The sequence below is a fragment of the Meles meles genome, chromosome X, assembly GCF_922984935.1.
Source record: "Meles meles chromosome X, mMelMel3.1 paternal haplotype, whole genome shotgun sequence".
In the NCBI taxonomy this organism is placed as follows: Eukaryota; Metazoa; Chordata; class Mammalia; order Carnivora; family Mustelidae; genus Meles; species Meles meles.
The window spans coordinates 5,433,894-5,452,775 of NC_060087.1; the positions used below are offsets into that span (position 1 = coordinate 5,433,894).

At 55.4% G+C, this 18,882-nt stretch overlaps 1 protein-coding gene across 1 annotated transcript in view; it reads right to left on the minus strand.

The window, feature by feature from the left end:
- Nucleotides 1-5,943: 5,943 nt before the first annotated feature.
- Nucleotides 5,944-18,882, minus strand: part of ANOS1 (anosmin 1) — a 175,593-nt gene continuing 162,654 nt past the window's right edge. The window contains exons 10-14 of the mRNA XM_045994971.1: nt 15,664-15,758; nt 13,224-13,395; nt 12,190-12,410; nt 10,808-10,949; nt 5,944-9,842 (exon numbers count right to left, since the gene is read on the minus strand). Coding sequence (XP_045850927.1) covers nt 9,784-9,842; nt 10,808-10,949; nt 12,190-12,410; nt 13,224-13,395; nt 15,664-15,758 — 689 coding nt within the window. The 3' untranslated portion in view covers nt 5,944-9,783. The remainder of the gene's footprint in view (nt 9,843-10,807; nt 10,950-12,189; nt 12,411-13,223; nt 13,396-15,663; nt 15,759-18,882) is intronic.

The window sequence follows — 18,882 nt, forward strand, 5'->3', positions numbered from 1 at the left end:
CCATCCACATCAGTGCAAATGGTGGGTGGGTTTTCATCCTTTCTGATGGCTGAGGAAGATTCCATTATGTATATGGACCACATCTTCTTTATCCATTCATCTGTTGAAGGGCATCTTGGCTCCTTCCACGGTTTGGCTATTATTTTTCTTGTCTGATTGCTGTGGCTAGGACTTCTAATACTATGTTGGATGAAAGTGAGAGTGGGCATTCTTGTATTATTCCTGATCTTAGGGGAGAAGCTCTCGGGTTTCCACCATTGAGTGTAATGTTAGCTGTGGGATTTTCATAGATGGCCTCTATTATGTTCTCTGTAAACCTGCTTTGTTGAGGGTTTTTGTAGTGAATGGAAGTTGTACTTTGTCAAATGCTTTTTATGCATCTATTGAAATGATCATATGGTTTTTACACTTTATTTTGTTGATGTGATGAATCACATTGATTAATTTGTGAATATTGAACCACCCTAACATCCCAAGAATAAATCCCACTTAACCATGGTGAATACATTTTTCAATGTATTATTGGATTTTGTTGCTAATATTTTGTTGAGGACTTTTGTATCCTATGTTTATGAGAGATACTGACCTGTGTGTGTGTGTTTTGGTTTTTTGTTTGTTTTTTGTAGTTATCTTTCTCTGGTTTTGGTATCAGGGTAATGTTGACCTCATAGAATGAATTTAGAAGCTCTCCTTTTTCTGTTTTGGAATAGTTTGCAAAGAATAATTATTAACTCTTCTTTCTTATTAGTTTTTATTTTTTCCTATCACCCATTGAGCCATCCCCCCACCCACCTACACTCCGGCAACCCTCTGTTTGTTCTCTGTTTTTAAGAGTTTCTAGTTATTAACTCTTCTTTAATTGTTTGGTAGAATTCCTCTGTGAAGCCACCTGGTCCTAGATTTCTGTTTACTGGGAGGGTTTTTGTTTGTTTGCCTAATTCCAGTTGAGTTAACATACAGTGTTACATTACATTCATATTGAGAGTTTTTTGATTACTGATTTGGTTTAATTTCTGGTAGTAAGCGTATTCAAATTTTCTATTTCTTCCTGAGTTGGTTTTGGAGGTGGATGTTTTTTGGAATATATCCATTTCTAAGTAGGTTGTCCAATCTGTTGGTATGTCATATTTTATGATATTCTCTTGTAATCCTTTGTATTTCTGTAGTGCTGGTTTTGGTTTCTATTTCTCATTTCTGATTTTGTTTGAGTCCCATCTCTCTCTTTGTTTTTTGTTTTTCTTTTTTAATGTGTCTGGATAAAGGTTTATCCATTTTGTGGATCTGTTCGAAGAACCAATTCCTGGTTTTATTGGTCTCTTCTGTTGGTTGTTTAGTTTCTATTTTGTTTCTTTCTGCTGTAATCTTTATTGTTTTCTTCCTTCTGCTGGTTTTGGGTTTTCTTTGTTCTTTGTCTAGCTTCTGTGGTTGTGAGGTTAGGTTGTTTCTTTGTGATTTTTTTCTTGCTTCTTGAAGTACACTTACATTGTTGTAAGCATCCATCTTGAATCAGCCTTTGCTGCATCCCAAAGATTTCGGACCGTTTTGTTGGTCTCCATGTATTTTTTTGATATCCTCTTTGATTTCTCGGTTGATCCGCTCATCACTTAGTAACATGTTCCTTGGCCTCCATGCATCTGTGGTCTTCCCAGGTGTTTCCTTGTGGTTGATTTCTGGTTTCATAGTATTGTGGTCAGAAACAATGCATGACATGCCTTTAGCTCTTTTTAATTGGTTGGCACTGGTTTTGTGGCCTAATCATGTAATCTGCTCTGGAGAATGTCCCGTGTGTAGTTCAGAAGACTGTGCATTCTGCTGTTTCAGGATGCAGTGTTCTGAGTATACCTGTTGGGTCCTTGTGGTCCACTGTCACTCAATGCCGCTGTTTCTTGTTCAATTTCTGTGTAGGTGCGCTGTGTACTGATGTCCGTGGGTGTTAACCTGTTGTCCCCTGCTATTACTGTGTTACTGTCGATGACTTCCTTTGTGTTTGTTATCAGCTGCTTTGTGCATTTGCGTGCTCCCTGTTGGGGGCATCAGTATTTGCAATTATTGTATCTTCTTGGCCAGGCCCCTTGATGATCAGGTAGTACCTTTCTTTGTCTCTTGTTACATCTGTTTTCAGGTCATTTTGTCCAACACAAGTGTTGCTCCCCAGGCTTTCTTATCACTTCTCTTGGCATAACAAATGCTTTTCCATCCCTTCATGTTCAGTCTGCGTGTGTCCTTAGGTCTGAAATGTGTGTCTTGTAGGCAGCACGAGATGGGTTTGGTGTTTTGGTTTTCGTTTTTCGGGTTTTTAATCCATCCCACTATCCTGTATCATTTCTCTGGAGCCCGTGTGCATGCACAGTATTCATGGATAGGTATGTGTGTACTGCCATTTTGTTGCTTGCTTTATGGTTTTTTATAGTTCTTCTCTGTTCCCTTCTCGCTGTCTTCCATCTCAGTTAGTTGGCTTTCTTTAGTAACATACTCGGATTCCTTTCTTTTTACTTTTTGCATATCTGTTACTGGTTTTTGATGTGTGGTTACCATTAGGTTTCTAGCCAACACCAGACTACATTATGGAAGGGGTGGCTTAAATGTTTGTACCTATTCTTCAGTCCTGCCCCACCATGGTTTAAGTAGATGATGCCATACTCTAAAATTTTATTATTGTTTATTTATTTATTTGAGAGAGAGAGAGAAAGAGGAAGAGAGAGTGTGCCAACGGGGAGAGAGAGGCTGAGGGAGAGGGAGAGAGAGAATCCTAAGCAGGCTCCACACCCAGCACAGAGCCCAGTGCGGGGCTTACAACCCCGAGATCAGGACCTGAACCAAATGAAGAGTCGGACGCTCAACGGACTGAGCCACCCACGTGCCCCTGTGGTGTCCCACTTTGCGTCCTTTTGTATTGTGACTCCCTTGGCTGATTTTTATAGGTAAACTTGGTTTTGCTGGTTTCGTGCTGCCCCTTCTCTTACTCTCACTCGTGGCCTTTCCTTCCCATTCCCAGATACGCCTCGAACATTTCTTACAGGGCGCTTTAGTGCTGGGAGGGCTGCCCGCCAGCTCTTTTATTCCTGGAAAAGCCTCCCAACCACCCGAGTCCCTCTACCCTTGCTCTGAGAGTAAACAAATCTGTCTCCCACGTCCCCAGGTGGTTTCTCCAACTGCCTGGCTTGCCTCTTGCCGTCAGGCTCTCCCTGAGCCCAGCCTGCTGAGTTTTAAAGTTCCAGGTTCGAAGCCCCAGTGACCGTAAGAACATGAGAAGTCGAGCCCCTCTGGTTTTTGAAGCGCAATATTATGGGGATTCATTTAACATATGTGGGTGCACAGTGCTGGGGTATAGGAATGAATGAACTCGTGCAAACAGTGCACTTAACCAGGTGCGTCCCCGTGGGTCGGCCTTCAGGAGATGTCTACTCCAGGGTCAACTCTGTCAGCTGCTTCCCCAGTAAACTACAGAGGGCCTTATGATCAACCCAGCGCGATTCGCAGAGGGCCCACACCACAAAGCCATAAGGGGCAGCTTCCGTTATTCATAATGATCCTGATTGCTTTTGATCAGCTGTTGCTTGAGACGAGGAAGGAGACATCAAGGACCAGAAGGTCAGTGAGAATTAGTTTGGGGGTGCACGCAGTTGGTGCCAGAAGGCCATGGACAGATCGGTTTGAATTGGCTATCTTGGCTTCACGGAAATCTCGGCAGGCTGCCTGTCTGAGGCTGTTCCACCAGGCCATAGGAGACCGTCCTTTCCTCCAACAACACGCTAGAGTGTCCAGACTCTCTCTGACTCCCCATGTGTTTCCCCAGCGTGTCCCTCCATAGAGTTCTGGTCACACCCCAGAGAGGACTGCGCAGGGCATGCATGCGTGTGTTTTGTCCCTAAATTTGTCTCCATGCGTGCCTTTGCCTGCACGCCCCACGGTCACATCTGCCCTTCAGGGAGCGGAGCAGATGCCGAGGAATCTGATCTCTGCGACACTGAGAGTGTCCTGCTTCCATGGGACGTGTCCCATCCTCAGCTCTGGGAGCAGGAACAGTTCTGCCATTGCTCATTCAGTCGTATCTCCACACCGTCTGGAAAGAAGGGGGCTCCGCACACCAGGCACATACTAGAAACCGCTGGGGACACCGGGAGACAGCGCTGTTGTCCCACACACTCCGATCTGGAGGGGTCTGAAGACACGGGTCTCCCTCAGCGCTGCCCAGGGGGCTGTCATTGGCAGCCTGTCCTGAGAGCTGCTGACCCTGGGGCCGGCTAATCCGCAGAGGCAACCACTCGAAACCCCCGTCTGCAGATATCGCCTTAGTATGAAAAGACTCCCTTTCCCACCCTGGGCAGCGGGAGCCGTGTAGAGAGGAAGAAAGTTCATCTTCCTTTCTGTCCTCCCGCAAATCCGCTTCGGCACGTAGATCCACCTCTGGATTGCTCAGTCCGAGAAGTGACTTTCCAAATCGATGGTGTTTAATTACACTTAACTGTGGTTTCATCGAACGAGACAGATGTGGGGGACAGACTTGTCAGGGATGGAGCCCCTTCAGAACACAAGTCAGCGGTTGAAATTCGGGACGGTGTTGGACGCATATTGACTTGGCTGTTTCTCTAACGTTTTACTTACACTCAGAGGGCAGCTGGCATTCGGGCTCTGGGAAATGCACAAAAACAGACACTACTCCCTTAAAATTAATGTCTTGAAGAAATGGCGTCTTTGAGATGTTCTGCTTCATGCATGGCGGCCGGAACGTGCGTTGTAGGGTCACCTGGAATCCTACATGCTCATCTGCGCAGGGACAGCCAGTGACTCAGCACTAGCCCAGGGGCCAGGACTGACGCCGACCTCGGGGCTGCACGGCCAGAGGTCGGACCTGCTCCGAGAGCGGTGGTGTGTGCGAGCCGATGAGCACAGGGTTGGTGCCTCCCGTGGCTCCGCTGCTCGCTCACGGCTTCCCATCGCGCTTCCGACATGCACCCTCGCCGCTGGCCTTGGCACACCAGTGTCCTGGGGGCCGCAGTCTCGCCCGCCTGCCGTCTGCCCCAGACAGGCCAGATCCTCTGCTCCCACGTTGCTCCTCGCATGGCCTCGTGTGCCCGCGGCTGCCACGGGGATGTGAGAGCATGTGCGTGACCCTGCGCGGGGCCTGCCGGCACCCTCTGACCCCAGCTCGCGACCCCAGCTTCCCGCGTCTTGCGGTCTCAGGTTACCACCTTCTGTTCTCCGGCCGCTGAGTCTGCCGGTCCCGTGTCCGCCTAGTAGGACAGGAACCCCTGCAACAGGGGTTTTCCTTCTGCAGGCAGGAGCCCTCCAGAACGGGACCAGGCGCCCGGTGGAACCCAAGGCGAGGCTCTCGGAAATGCACAGTCACGTGGGGGCCTGTGCAGGAGAGAGCAGGTCCCGCTTCCCCACGGCCACCCCCTGGGACTCCTCAGGTTTCCCCTGTGGTGTCCGGCTCATTCCTCAGCAGACACAGCCGGGCCCGCGGATGCCCCAGCGGGAAAGCGGGAACTCAGGGGGTGCACGGAGGGGCTCTGTCCGCTAAGCATCGGACGGGTGGTTTGGGCTCAGGTCGTGACCTCAGGGTGTGAGGTCGAGCCTCACGTCAGGCTCTGTAGGGAGTCTGTTTGATTCTGTCTCCCTCTAGCCCTCCCCCAACTCATGCCCGAGCATGCACGTTCTCTCAAATCTTTTTAAAAACCCCACGGAAGCCATGAGCAATACCGGCCCTTGGTGAATCAAATGGAAGGACGGTCCAGCGGTGATTCTCAGGGTGCATGCCACGTTTGCGAGGACGACGAGCTGTCCCTTACCCGCACCACCCCTCACTGTCCGTTCCTACCGACTTGTTGAGTCTCCCTGGGAACTCAGGGCAATAATGGAAAATAAAATTGGTTTCTTTCGTTTTCTTTTCTTTTCTTTTTTCTTTTCTCTTCCATAAATAAATGAGTCCAGTCCATCGGGCAGGTTTAAGGATCCTTTATTACTGAATCAGTATGTACAGAAAACCCTAACGTGAAAACAATGAGTCACAGGATAGCAGACTATGTACAATACTTTCCCGTTTTTACAAAAATTTTTACAAGATTACTTCTCTCTGAATAGCATAACAGACACACACGATAAATCGCACATTTTCTTTATTACATCCATAAATAAATATTGACTTGAAAGGACCAGTAGAAGACACGAGGTCTCTCCAGGCCATCGGGATGAGAAGGTAGCTGCTGCGTTATCGGCACGCGACAGCATTGTTAACGAAAGCAATAGCGGTCACTTTACAGACAGACCTCGGTTAATCACTCTGTAAATTGTGTAACGTGCTAAAAGACTCAGGAGACGTGAGAAACGGAGTCTGGCCATGCACAACCATAGGTAGCGTCTCCGTCTTTACGCATCTATTATTTTATGTGAACTATAAGTACGTGCAACACATTAGGCTTTGTGTGCTGGCGACAGCGTCAGGGTGTGTGTAACGAGGCAGAGCCATCTGCAGTCGTGGGAATGAGTAATTAGGAAATCCGTGGCCCACGGCGTAGGAAAGGGCATTAAATAAATAAGTCATTATCACACGAGATGCCGACCGAAACGAGCAGAAAATATCTGTGCTCGGGTGACAGACAGACACGTCCGAACTTGGTCTGCCCGCCAGGGTTTTCAGGGACACGATAAAAGACACAGTCAGGGTTTTGCAGTCAAGTTCCCAGCTTGGCTCCCGGGACTGACTCCTGCAGGCTCCTGGGTCCTGCAAACAAGGCAGATTCTCCCAAGCTGAGTAAATTTCACTCCCTCTCTGGTGCACGGATTCTCAGCTGGGATGCGAGTGGGCAGCGTGTGGAGAATTGTAGATTGTCGCAACATGGGTGGGTGCTCCTGGCACGTGGTGGGTGAGGCCAGGGCCACCGCTGGATGCCCTACGGTGCTCACGGTGCCCTGAAAGGATGGTGACCTCCACCCCTCCCCACCACCTGTGCTAACGTGGACACAGCCTGTTCTGCACAATCACTTACAGGCTCATCTAGGTTCCCAGCATATGGACGCATCTTTACACTTGAACTTTGCTTAATCGTCTTTTCAGAGAACGACCTGTCGTCAGTTTCACCATCTCTGATATGTCCTACTGACACAACGAAGGACTCGAACGGGCACACGCTCCCGTAAGAGGCACGTGCAGAGCCCCCGCTGGAAGGGCAGGGAGTGGGTCCCTTCCCCAGAGAGACCGCGGGCTGCAGACGGACGGGGAGGAAGTGTTGTGAGTATGGCCTTAACCCCTGGGATCTCAGCACTTGGTGTTTTCGATGGGCTCAATTGTTAAGACTACGTATTTTCACCAAATGTATTCTTTCTCCTATGAGAGAGGCGCGTTTCATTTTAATAAGACATATTGGAGACTTAGCTACTAACAGTGTTTAGAGAAAACAACCCATAGTTTGTATCCCTTTAATTAGGGCAATCAAATTTTTAAAATTAAAGAAAAAATGTAATAGTATCATGGCCACTTTGCATATTATCGAAGGTCACTGGAATTCATAAGCTCCTGTTTCCTTAATCATCTAATTAATAGCATTTTTCTTCCAATAATGTGAAAAATTAAAGTTCTGTTATCACAAAATTCGACGCTCACAGGAGTGGCTTTCAAGTCTGAAAGGAGGCTGTAAGCTTCAGAACCTTCCTCCAAACTGAAAATGTATTTTCTCGTTGCCTATTGCCCAGAAAAAAGACATAATTAAACTTCATAAAATGGAACTTACAGGATAATTTCATGATACTTTGTATCTCTGTGTACACTCCTGCATTTTGAACGACACAATGGCACAAACATTTGTGGACACAAATACTGGAATTGTTCGTGACAATTCAGGGTAAAGATAAACTTGCGGCCAATATTCGACATCTTTGTTGGTGAAAATTTGAGGATTTGACATTCCGATGCAGCTCCTGGCCCTGGCTGAGTCCTGCTTTCCGCGAAGGTACCTGTGCTGCTGGGTCCGGCTCGGGCGGCTGGAAACGAGGGTGCTCCTGTTCTTTCCGTGGGGAAGCAGGCGACTTCGGAGCACGCCGTGCGGCCTTTCCCACGAGCGTCCCTGGTGCGGAGCTCAGAACACCGCATGCATCCTCGCCGGAAGTCTTGGCTACGCAGCTGTTCCTACTCCTTCCACGTGTCCATGCGTACAGACCGCGTTTCCCTAACATTTACATCCGTCTGATCATAAAAATACTCTGTCTCCGTGTTCTAGCACGTTTGCCTTCAGAACTCGTGGATGGAGGAGTTCCAAGCTGTCCCTGCGTCCGCGTGCGTGCAGAAACCCACAACACGGCAAGTTCCCGGTGCCAGGCACACAGCCCAGGAGAGCGGCCCCAGACCTTTCCCCAGCCGCCGTGGCTGCGCAGGGACAGGAGGAAGCCCTTCCTGCAGGATGCCAGGAGGCAGCCACGCTGTGCTTTCCTCCCGGAGTGAGCACCGACGGCAAAGACACGTGACTCTCCCGGTGACAAGAACTGGGTCTGTCTGCGCCACAGGGAGCTGTCGAGACATTCCTGCAGTGAGTCACACTGAAGGGGTGTGTGTGTGTGCACGCACGCACGTGCACACACACACGGATGCAAATTCCACACCGCATCTGTGGACGTTCCTTCAAGAAAAGCCTGGATGAGACTCAGCATTTCTGGGTTTAAGGCTGCGTCAGTGCTCGGCGACACCAGGGACGGAGGCCAAGCTCTGACCCGGGTCCACGCTGCAAAGGCTGGTTGGGAGCCAAGCGGTCCCATGGGAGGGATTCGGAAGAATAAAGGCAGGTAAAGCACTCTCCTCTATCTTTCCGGCCCTGTCCCTCATTCCCGAGAATATTCTAGCATTCACTTCGCTTCCTTTGATGAAGAAAAGGCAAGTCTTGGGCAAGACTGCAAAACACTCCACAGTTGGGATTCTCTCTTTCAGCAGGAGCTTCTGTAAATTTTGAGACGCATGAGGCGGTGAAACAAGGACAGCGGCAGCTCTTTTCTGCACGGAGGGAAAAAGGAACATAGAAACAAGAAAATGTATCAAGGAGGCCTGTCGTTTTCTAGGACGAAGCATGAAAACGCATCGCCAGAAAAGGATTTTGATTCCTCCACAGCCGACGGCGGACAGCAGCGAACTCGCTGAACGCGGCCTGCTCCGGGAGCCCCTCGTAAGACACGGGTCGCACACGCGCTGCTCGTTTGCCCCGGTGTGATCGGGGCTTGGGCTGCGGGTGTGGACGGTGGCCTGCGGGTGTGGACGGTGGCAGATGGAACTTGGCCGCTCTGTACTGGAGGTTGGGAGTAAGTCACACGGTACGCATCATCTGATAAACGCTGTGACCACGTCAGGCTTACAGACTTCGTCCCCTTATGGGATTTTGCAAATCAAAGCAATCATTTAACTTTTAAAAACATTTTATTGATGGATGTCACGCTCGGTAGGAGTGTGCCCTGCGTGTGTTACACGGATGTGTTCCGAGCACGCGCGGCTCCGGGTCCGGGAGCTCTCACTGTGCGGCTGTCCCGCAGAGATCCATGCATGTGCGCCGATGCGGGTACGGGGATTTCCTGTGCGGGGGGCCTCGTCATTTCTCCATTCTAGGAAGGGGGTGTCTGCCCCGACCGGTGGCCGTGTGTCACTCCTTTCCATCTGTGTCGAGATGGGCGGAGGGACCCAGGGCACAAGGTGACACGGGAGAGGGAGGTCATGCGGGGCGCCCGCTGCCCTCGTAGCCGTGCGTCGACGCCACGCAGCTCCACCCGCCGGCTCGTTCTGCGACTCTCAGACGCTGTTCGAACCGTTTAGTGTCTTTCTGGAGGCGGCGGATGATGGTGGGGATGCCGAGCTTTCAGATGGGGTCCTGGGGGGACGGGACACACGGATCGGTCATGCTGAGTGACGGGAAGCAGGGGCTGGCAGGGACGGCATCAGACCCACAGAGAGCCCCCGCCTACAGCCGCGTCTTTCCTGCTCGGACTCGGACTCCCCGCCCTCCCCTTCCCTCCTTCCTTCCTCCCCGAAGTCCCTAAGATCCCAGGAGGAATGGGACAAGCCTGCTTCCTGCGTCACACTTAAGAAGTCAGCCCGGTCCTTCCTCTCTCCACAGGACAGAAACACATCACCGCTTCTGTCCGAGACCCAGTGTCGAGGAGCATGGGGACAGCACGGCCTGACGCTGATGACGGTAGGGCCGCCCCGCTCGCCCGTCCTGAGCGCGGACCGTGTCAGTGTAGGCGCGCACAGTGACGGAGGCACACGTGCTTCTGCGGCCATAAAGGCAGAGTCAGGAGTGCGTCTCCGTTCTCTTCCCAACACACAGACCTCAGGCCCCGCTTTTATGTGCAGCCGGGGACGATGAGGCACGTAATTTAGAAGTCGCAAGTGGGTGACAATTTTCTCCTCGGATTGATCCGGGGCGTACGGTGAAGCAAGTTCGTGTGGTGTGTCAGAGTAGACTTGCGTGCTACCGTCATCCTTACCAGAGTTATTTCCTAGACCGTCATATTTGAAAATCTTGATTTTTTAAAGTGATTCCTGACTCACAGAAGGTGATAGATTTTCTTCCCTTCTACGTATTTACGGGGTAAAGGGGAAGAAGCGTGACGTGTGGAGAAGGCCAGGGCAGGGACGAGGAGGAAAGCGCGGAGGGCCGGGAGCGAGTGGAGAAGCCGCAGCCGTACACCCGAGCCAACGCCGTGGAACAGCGTCCGGCCCACAGACACTCGTGGGAGGCAGAGTTCCAGGCCCAGAGAACCCGGGGCTCGGGGACCGGTGCCAACCCTAGCGTCTCCCACAGACCGAGACCCGTGCGTATCCCCCACTCACTGTGCGCAGAGGGCAGCGTGAGGTCGGGCGTCCAGAAGGTTTTGATCGTGGCCGGGCCTTCACCTCCCGCGGTCAGCACCTGCACTTCCAGTCGGTACAGCGTGGATGGTCTCAGATTGGGCACCGCGAGGACGTAATGGTCCTGGGAACCACACGAAATGAGATGCTCGTCAGTGACCTTTCCAGAAGAACACGCACAGGGGCGCGCGTCCTCTGAGTGGCTCCTCCCCGGTGCAGAGCAGGTGTGAGTTCGGAGAGCAGCAGGTGTGAGCGCTTGGAGGGGGAGGGGTGAGTGTGCAGAGAAGAGCACGTGTGAGCCTGGGGGCTGGGGCAGGTGTGATCGTGCAGAGGGGGCAGAGGTGAGGCATGGACAGGGCAGAGGTGAGTGCACGTGAGCGCATGGACAGGGGCAGGTGTGAGCACGAGGAGAGCGGCAGGGGTGAGTGGCAGAGAGGACAGCGGCAGGGGGAGCGCAGACACGTGGGGCAGCAGACGCAACGGCCACCCATACCCCGTGGAGCCCTCTGCCGTGTGTCCCCTCCACGCCTGCGGCTGGGCAGCCCCACACTTGGCCAGGGAAGGCTGCGGGGAGGGGCCGGTTCTGGGGCTCACCCTTGGGATTTCATTTTTTCCTCCTTAACATAAGACTTTCCCATGGTTTAAAGTTTTCATCTGCACGTCCTGTGATGTGAATTCCTGATAATCCAAATTTCAGGGAACGAGCCAAGTGTTTCCCTCAACACGCAGTATCTGTCAATGCCCGTGACTGAAAATGTTTATTTTTATGCCAACACATTCTTCGCAAAATTCAATAAAACCTAATACATTCATAGAATAACTACTTTCTAATTCCAAGGCATTTTTCCTTCCGGACTTAAGGTTTTTTCTTTCTTTCTTTCTTTCTTTTTGGAGCCAGAGTTGGGTATCCTAAGGGCATTGTTAGAGAGGGTAAAAGCCCACACACGGGTTTTTTTCCAAGCCAAGGAATTAAGTGGCCTGGCAGACAGGCCAGCTCTTTATGGGCTCGAGCCAAATGGGAACGGGGAAAGGGAGAGAAACAACAAGCTTCCTTTAGCTGTTTTCCCCCCAGTTTAACACTTCAGACAGAGCACGTCCATGTGGACCGAAGGGACATGGTTCACAAACCGGTAAATCACTTGCCTACGAGACTGGCTGGGGCAGCCGAGGATCGGGGCTCCCGGACCGGACGGTAGACCCTGCTCACGGCAGCGCCCTATCCTGACTCCCGCACTCTCCTCCAGCCAGCGGGGGAAGACGCGGCAGGAAGGCTTGGTGGTCGGCGGGGCCAGGTGGTAGGACCCCGCGGCCGGCCGGGAGCCGCGGGGACGGCGGCGCGCACTGGGAGCAGAGCGGGCACCTACCGCAGGCAGGATCTGCGAGCGGGAGATGATGCTGTTGGGTAAGCTGTTCTGTCTGCTCTCGGTCGTGACCTCGGCCCAGGTCACCTGAAAGCCAGTCACGGGCTGGTACAGGTTGGCCCTGGCCATCTTCCAGGAGAAGTGGGCCGTGACGTTGGCATCTTGGACGACGAACGAGGCAGAGAGGTTTTCGGGCTTGGCGAGCACTTTGGCCGGCACGGGACCTGCAGGGAGGGGGAGAGGGGGACCCGTGTGAGGCTGCTGGACAGAGAGGGGCAACAGGGCCCATCTGTATCCCCCTGCGGGCGGCCATCCCCAAAAGGAGGCACAGGCAGGCTTAGCTCGGCCTCCATGCATGGCTTCTGGAAACCACCTTTTTCTTTCTGGGGAAGGTCCCTGAGTCAGAGTCGCTTTTGTCCCCGCAACCGGGTGCCAGGTGCTTTGGGAAGTCTTTTCTGGGCCCTGCTTTTGGGGCGGAGGAGGGAATTCTGCAGTGTGGTGCGGCCTGGCTGCTGCTCGGAGAGCGCAGGTGACCGCAGCGATAAGGGAGGACAGTGAAGTGATGGGACGTCGTGCTCTGTCGCTCAGAGGAGCTCAGGGGGCCGCCAGGTGCATCGCTGTGCACAGGGAGTGAAGGCAGCTTGCGTGACAAGGGGCCGGGAGAGAAACAGCATAGTGGAGAGTCTGCTGAAGCCCAAGTGGTACGGGGACCTTTCCTTCGTTTCCCAGCGGGCAGTGCCCCAACGCGGGACCTCGTCCTGGGCCCGGGACAGCAAAACCATGATGTGTCTAGCCGTGTGCACATCAGGGCCCGAATGGGGCCATCACACGGCCATTCGGAAGATGGCACCTTTGGCGGTCCGGCCGCGGAGTCCGGTTAGCCAAAGTGTTCTAAGTGCCGCCAGCGTCCTGAACGCGCCCAGGGAAGCTGCGGGGAGACGAGCCTGGCTGTCCCGGGCAGCTAACGGCGGGGAGGGGGCGCATCTGGCTCCCTGGACAGCTAACATGGGTGGGGGGAGGGACAGAAGGAGACGCACCTGGCTCTCCGGGGCAGCTAACTGGCTTGTGGCTCTTTCCCTTCAGGGCGGAGCACGGCGGCGTGGTAAAGAAAACCGTCTCTGCCTTCAGGCGGCCGGCGGGCGGCGTGGGCTGCACGGTCACCTTGTATTTGCAGGAGAACGACAGATCTTGAAGAATGATGTAATTGTCCTAAGAGCAAGAGAAAGAGAAGATGCTGCAAGACGTCTCGTTGGGGACCCACGCTCGGCAGGAGCTGAAATCCTAGAGCAACAAGGACGATGTCCTCCGCACGCAGCGTGCACGATGCGGCTTTTATGCACAGCAGAGAGGACACCCGGTCCCTGCTGTGACGAAGGACCATGGCCCCCTCCATCCCCCACGTGGAAGACGCCCCTGGCCCGGGGCAGGACCACGGCGCCTTCCAAGCAGGCGCGACCCAAGCGCAAGCAGCAGTGTCTGCGGTGGAAACAGGACGGAAACGGGAACTCGGGCTTCTCTGGGATGGGGTCAGAAGCTCCTCTGTACGTCTGCATCTGTGCAATGAAGACCGTGCTTGGCGGCACCTTCCTTCCCGGTTCCGGGCTGCTGTTCGGCCACGGGCCGTCCGGGTGCACCCGCGCAGACACCCAGACTAAGCTGCAAGCGTGAGGCTGGGGCTGCAGTGAGCGCAGCTCCGTCCCGGTCCGTGGGCCTGCTCTGCCTCTCCGGTCTGCGCTGCCCGCGCGTATCCAAGCCCGATGCCCTCGCGGGAAAGACGCAGACGGGACCCCTCTCCGGGCCGCGCAGGACTGGCCCTGCTGACAGCCCCGTGGGCGAGGTGGGAGCACAGACGGGGAGGGCGGGATCAGCGGAGGCCCCGCCCACTCCGCCGCTGCCGCAGTCCAGGTGCGCATGGTGCGGAGGGAGGGGCCCCGCACCTGCTCACAGGGGCAATGAGCACCCCGGGATTCAGGGTACCGCGCACACTGTGGAGCGAGCAGGGAGCCTGGCAAGCCTGCGGCATCACCGTGGGGGACGGAAATGCTTCTCTGCGGGAGTAGGACCGCACACTCTGCCTGGGAACACGCTGCAGTCCCGACCCGCCACGGTCAGCGCTGGGCAGCTCTTTCGGGAACGCTTCCATGGGGCCTGGGAGGCAGACGTCCGTAGCACGAGGTGGACTCGCGGCCGGTCCTTCCTAACTTCAAACCAGGGGCCTAAAAGCTGTTTACAGACGGAGGAGGCCAGCTGCAGCCTCTAGTAGGCGGGCCGTGACTCCCACTTCTCCGGGACACACGCACAGGTCCAGTTGCGTCTTGCCTTCGGGTCTGCGGAGGGGAGAAGCCACGCTTGGCTGCGCCCGGGGAACAAGGCGGATCTCTGACGGCTGCAAGGCGCTCCGGGAACACTGGGGAAAGCCTCGCCCATGCACACAAAAACTGGAACAGACCCTGCTTCGGTCCTGTGTCCCTGCGTTCCGAGTAGGCTTCCCTTGGACGGATGCTTCTTTCTCTCTGTTACCGGAAGCCCCAAACTTTGGAAGCAGCCTACGGACAACTAAGAGGAACAGCGTCCGCAAGCCTGCACTGGGACAAGTCAAATCCAGTAACAACCTGTATTTCTGCAGACCCGCTGACTCGTTGTATCTTACTGTATCTTAAAGTTATATGAGGCGATAGGATTCTAAAAATACTGTACTTGCTGCTTTAGAAAATATTTGGAAGAAAACTATTCCCCTGTCGATCTCGTATCAGCTTCTGGGACAGCTGCGGCCCTGTCTCGGGTGTTGTGAACCGCACTGCTGTGTCCCACGCCCACCGCTGGCCTCCCTGTGCGGCCGTCCCCCCCAAAAGCACGCTCTCCTGTGTGCTCGGGGCTCCTCTCCAATTCAGGCGACGACTTGGTCTTTGGAAGAGCACGTGCAGTAACACTGATCGGGTGACTGTCCCCAAGGACTTGATGTTCTTTCCAAATTAAGTCGGGAAAGCGTCGGTGCTCCGTGTGGGGTGCAGACAACAGCTCCACGCACTGGACGACGGGGTGCTGGGCAGGGTCGCGGCTAAGCAAGTTGCCAAACGGTTATCAGAAGTTGATGGGGACAGTATCACCCTTACACCATGCTGCCAAGATCCAGAAAACGAGGCAAACCTTTCGTCCAACGAAAGGCAGATGCACAGCAGCTCGGAAGCAGGTCCCCTCTGACCCCGGAGTCCCGAGGAAGCGCGTCTTTAACCCCGTGTTCTGTGACCTGCCCCGAGCCGACAGGCTCGAGTCCCCAGAGAGGTTGTGAGCGGGGACGGAGCATGAGAGCAGGACCATTGTGTGGGTCCGTGTACCTCATTACCAGTTGGCAGCTACCAGGTGACAACGAGCTCTCGGGGGTGGGGGGTGGGGGGGAGCACCCTTCGCCCATCTCCGCACAGCTGCTACACAGACCCCGTGGAGCCAGACCTGCATGAGACAAGAGCCGCCTCTCACCTGGGTGATGCCGGAGGAGGTCTCGGCTGCGCTGGTCCGGTTCTGGGCACAGACCTCCGGGAGCCACTGCACGTGGTATCGACCAACGCCGGGATCTGTCAGGTCAGAGGAGCACAGGCTGCAACCGCGGTCCCCACTGGCCGCGGCTCCCAGACTGGGACGCAGTGGGAGGGGACGCCCACACGTGCAGCAGGCGTCCGATAGCCGAAAGCGCACGTGGGACAAGGGAGGGGGCCAGTCTGCAGAACCTGGACTGTCCCAGGAGGAGAGTCCAGGAGAAACCCAGGGAAGAGGCCAGGAAGTACAGGACAGGCCCGGCAGCATGGCCACCAGGTGTGGAGGGGGACCTCGCCCCGCTTTGTGGGCCGCGCGCACCCCCACGCGAGAGGGCAGCCCTCGGCCCAGGAGGCCTCCTTCCTGCAACAGGGAGCCGTCAGCACAGATGTGGTCCGACCCCTTTCGGGAAAGCCAACAGCCCGGGGAACCCGGGCCGGGAGAACAACACCTCCTTGCAGCTGGAGCCCCAAGCATCACGATGCGTCCCCGGGGCACGTTGAGCGTTCCCGCAGCCCGCGGCCAGGACAGCAGCTCCCGTGTTCTCCTCGCGTGTGGTCCCCCGAACCCTGAGCCCCTCGGGGTGCCCGCGAGAACACAGAGCCTGCAAGCCCGTGCTGCCCGGGCCGAGCAGCGTGTTCTCTGCCCAGCGCTGGAGTCTGGGCCATCGCTCAGGCAAAGGACAAACCCACGACGAGCCCCTCGCCCAGTGTGGGGAGGGAGGTCTGGCCGGTGTCGGGTCAGTCACCCACCATGGGCCTGAGGGTGGGAAAGGGCGCCACTCTGCCACCAACCCACGCCTCATCCCGGTGCCCGAGTGCTGGACGGGGCTTCGCTGAGGGGGAAACACTCGATGCCACTAGATGATCCCAGGGAAGCTGGTTTGAGCACTTTGAATGAGAAGAGACTCGGGTCTGAGAGGCGGGGTGGGGTTAAGCAGGCGGCCTGGGTGTTTGCTTAAAAGGGGAACCCCCGACCAGTCGCTGTGAGAGGCACAGCAGGCTGCAGGACTTTTTTGAGGGAAAGAACGGGATGTTATGCACAAGTGTGAGGTCGGCGAGTGAATTCGTCTGCTTCCGTTCAGTGCTGCTGGTTCGGGCACAGAACAGACCGACCACTCTGAAACAGCAGCTCTCGGGACCTTATGCACTGGCGGGCGAGGGAAACAGTGAACGAGGCAGGTGCATACGGTCCGCCCGAGGTGAGAGGGGGCGTTTGTTCGCGGGGATCAGTACAGGGGGAGGGGCCGGTGCATGGCCCACGGTGACGACTGTGCTGACGATGGCTGCGGTGTCGCTCGAGGACCGAGCTCTCAAGGGAGACGCGGATCGGGCCTGCCGGTGTGTGCGGGCCCGTCTGTCCACATTCCCGGTGGTGCCCATGGTCCTGGGTCGTCTAGAAGGCTGTGGGCAGTGTAGATGGCCGTGGCCAGGCTCATGTCCACAGGCAGTGTAGATGGCCGTGGGCAGGCCTGGCGCCAGTGTGAGCAGTGTAGATGGCCATGGACAGTGCGGATGGCTGTGGGCAGTGTGGATGGCTGTGGCAGGCCTGCTGGTGGCGTGGACGGTGTAGAGTTATGAGCAGTGTGGATGGCCGTGAGCCATACGGATGGCCATGCGCAGTGTAGGTCCTGTGGACAGGCCTGGTACTGGCGTGGCACTGTACATGGCCGTGGGCAGTGAGGACAGAGTGGACGGTGTAGACAACTGTGGGCAGTGTACGTGGCCGTGGGCAGTGTACGTGGCCGGGGGCAGTGTAGGTGGCTGTGGGCAGGCTTGGTTCTGGTGACATGGTCCACGGCCATCTACACTACCCTCACTAGCACCAGGCCTGCCCACGCCCATCTACAGTGCCCACGCCCATCTACTGAACCCACACCAGCGCCAGGCCTGCCCACGGCCATCTACAGAACCCACACCAGCGCCAGGCTTTCCCAGAGCCGTCTCCACTGCCCACAGTCATCCAAACTACCCAGGCCAGTGCTGGACCTGCCCACAGCCATCTACAGTGCTCACAGCTGTCTACACTACCCACACCAGTGCCAGGCCTGGCCACGGCCATCTACACTCTGAAAAGCAGAGGGCAGAGTCCCATCAGGGTGGCTGAACAGCTGGAACTCTGACCCCCACCGGGCGTGACTCTGCAGCTGGGCAGGGAGGTGCGCGGACGCAGAGTTCCTCCCCCGCCAAGAGACAGCACAACAGCCGGCGCGCAGAGCAGCAGCTGCGAAGCAGCTGTGCCACACACGGGGGGTCCCCGCAGGAGATTTGTTCCCTAAGCTCACAATGTGTGGTGCCCAGCAAGGATCTGTGGGACATGTGTCCAAGAACAAACGAGGAGTGGACACCACTGCCCTCCCCCTTCCCCCTGCCGGACACAGACACCGGCTGGACCCATGCAGCACTTGGATTCTCCTTGCCAACGGCACTCCTCTGCAGATGTGGCCCCAGAGCCAGGCCTCAGCTGCAGGCCTCCCCCCCAGGAGGCCCTCAGGAGCCCTGTTGCCCACACACGTCCCGCCCTCGCGTGCTCCTGAGCCACCCACCCCCTCCCGCACCATTTGGGCCAGCGCTCAGAGAGCGGGGCCATGAGCCTGGCACTGTGCGGGCACCACCCCCAAGGTGATGCCTTCGGGAGAGGGGAAGAGGGCCAACATGCTGTCTGACCGCAGCCCGTGGCAGCCTGGGAGCCCCGCCCACCCACAGAGGACTGGGAGCGCGTGCCCTAGGGGCGGAAACAACTCCAGCTCTGCCAAACGCCAGGTGTCACCCGCTCAAGTGCAGCGTGGCCCCACACTGGCCCGTCAGCACCACAGGGACCAGTCCCTGCCCGTGATACGTAAAGCAGAGGACAAGAGAAGAAAAAAGAACTACAAAAACAACTGTAAAACAAGTAACAAAATGACAATAAGCACACACCTATCGAAAGTTACTTTGAATGTAAATGGACTAAATGCCCCAATCAAGAGACACAGGGCGAGGGAATGGATAAAAAAGCAAGACCCAGCTACATGCTGCCTACAAGAGACTCATTTCAGACCTAAAGACACATGCGGGCTGAGCATGACGGGATGGGAAAGCACTTATCAGGCAAATGGAAGTTAGGAAAGCCTCGTGACAACACGAGTCAGACGGACTAGACTTTAAAACAAAGACTGTAGCAGGA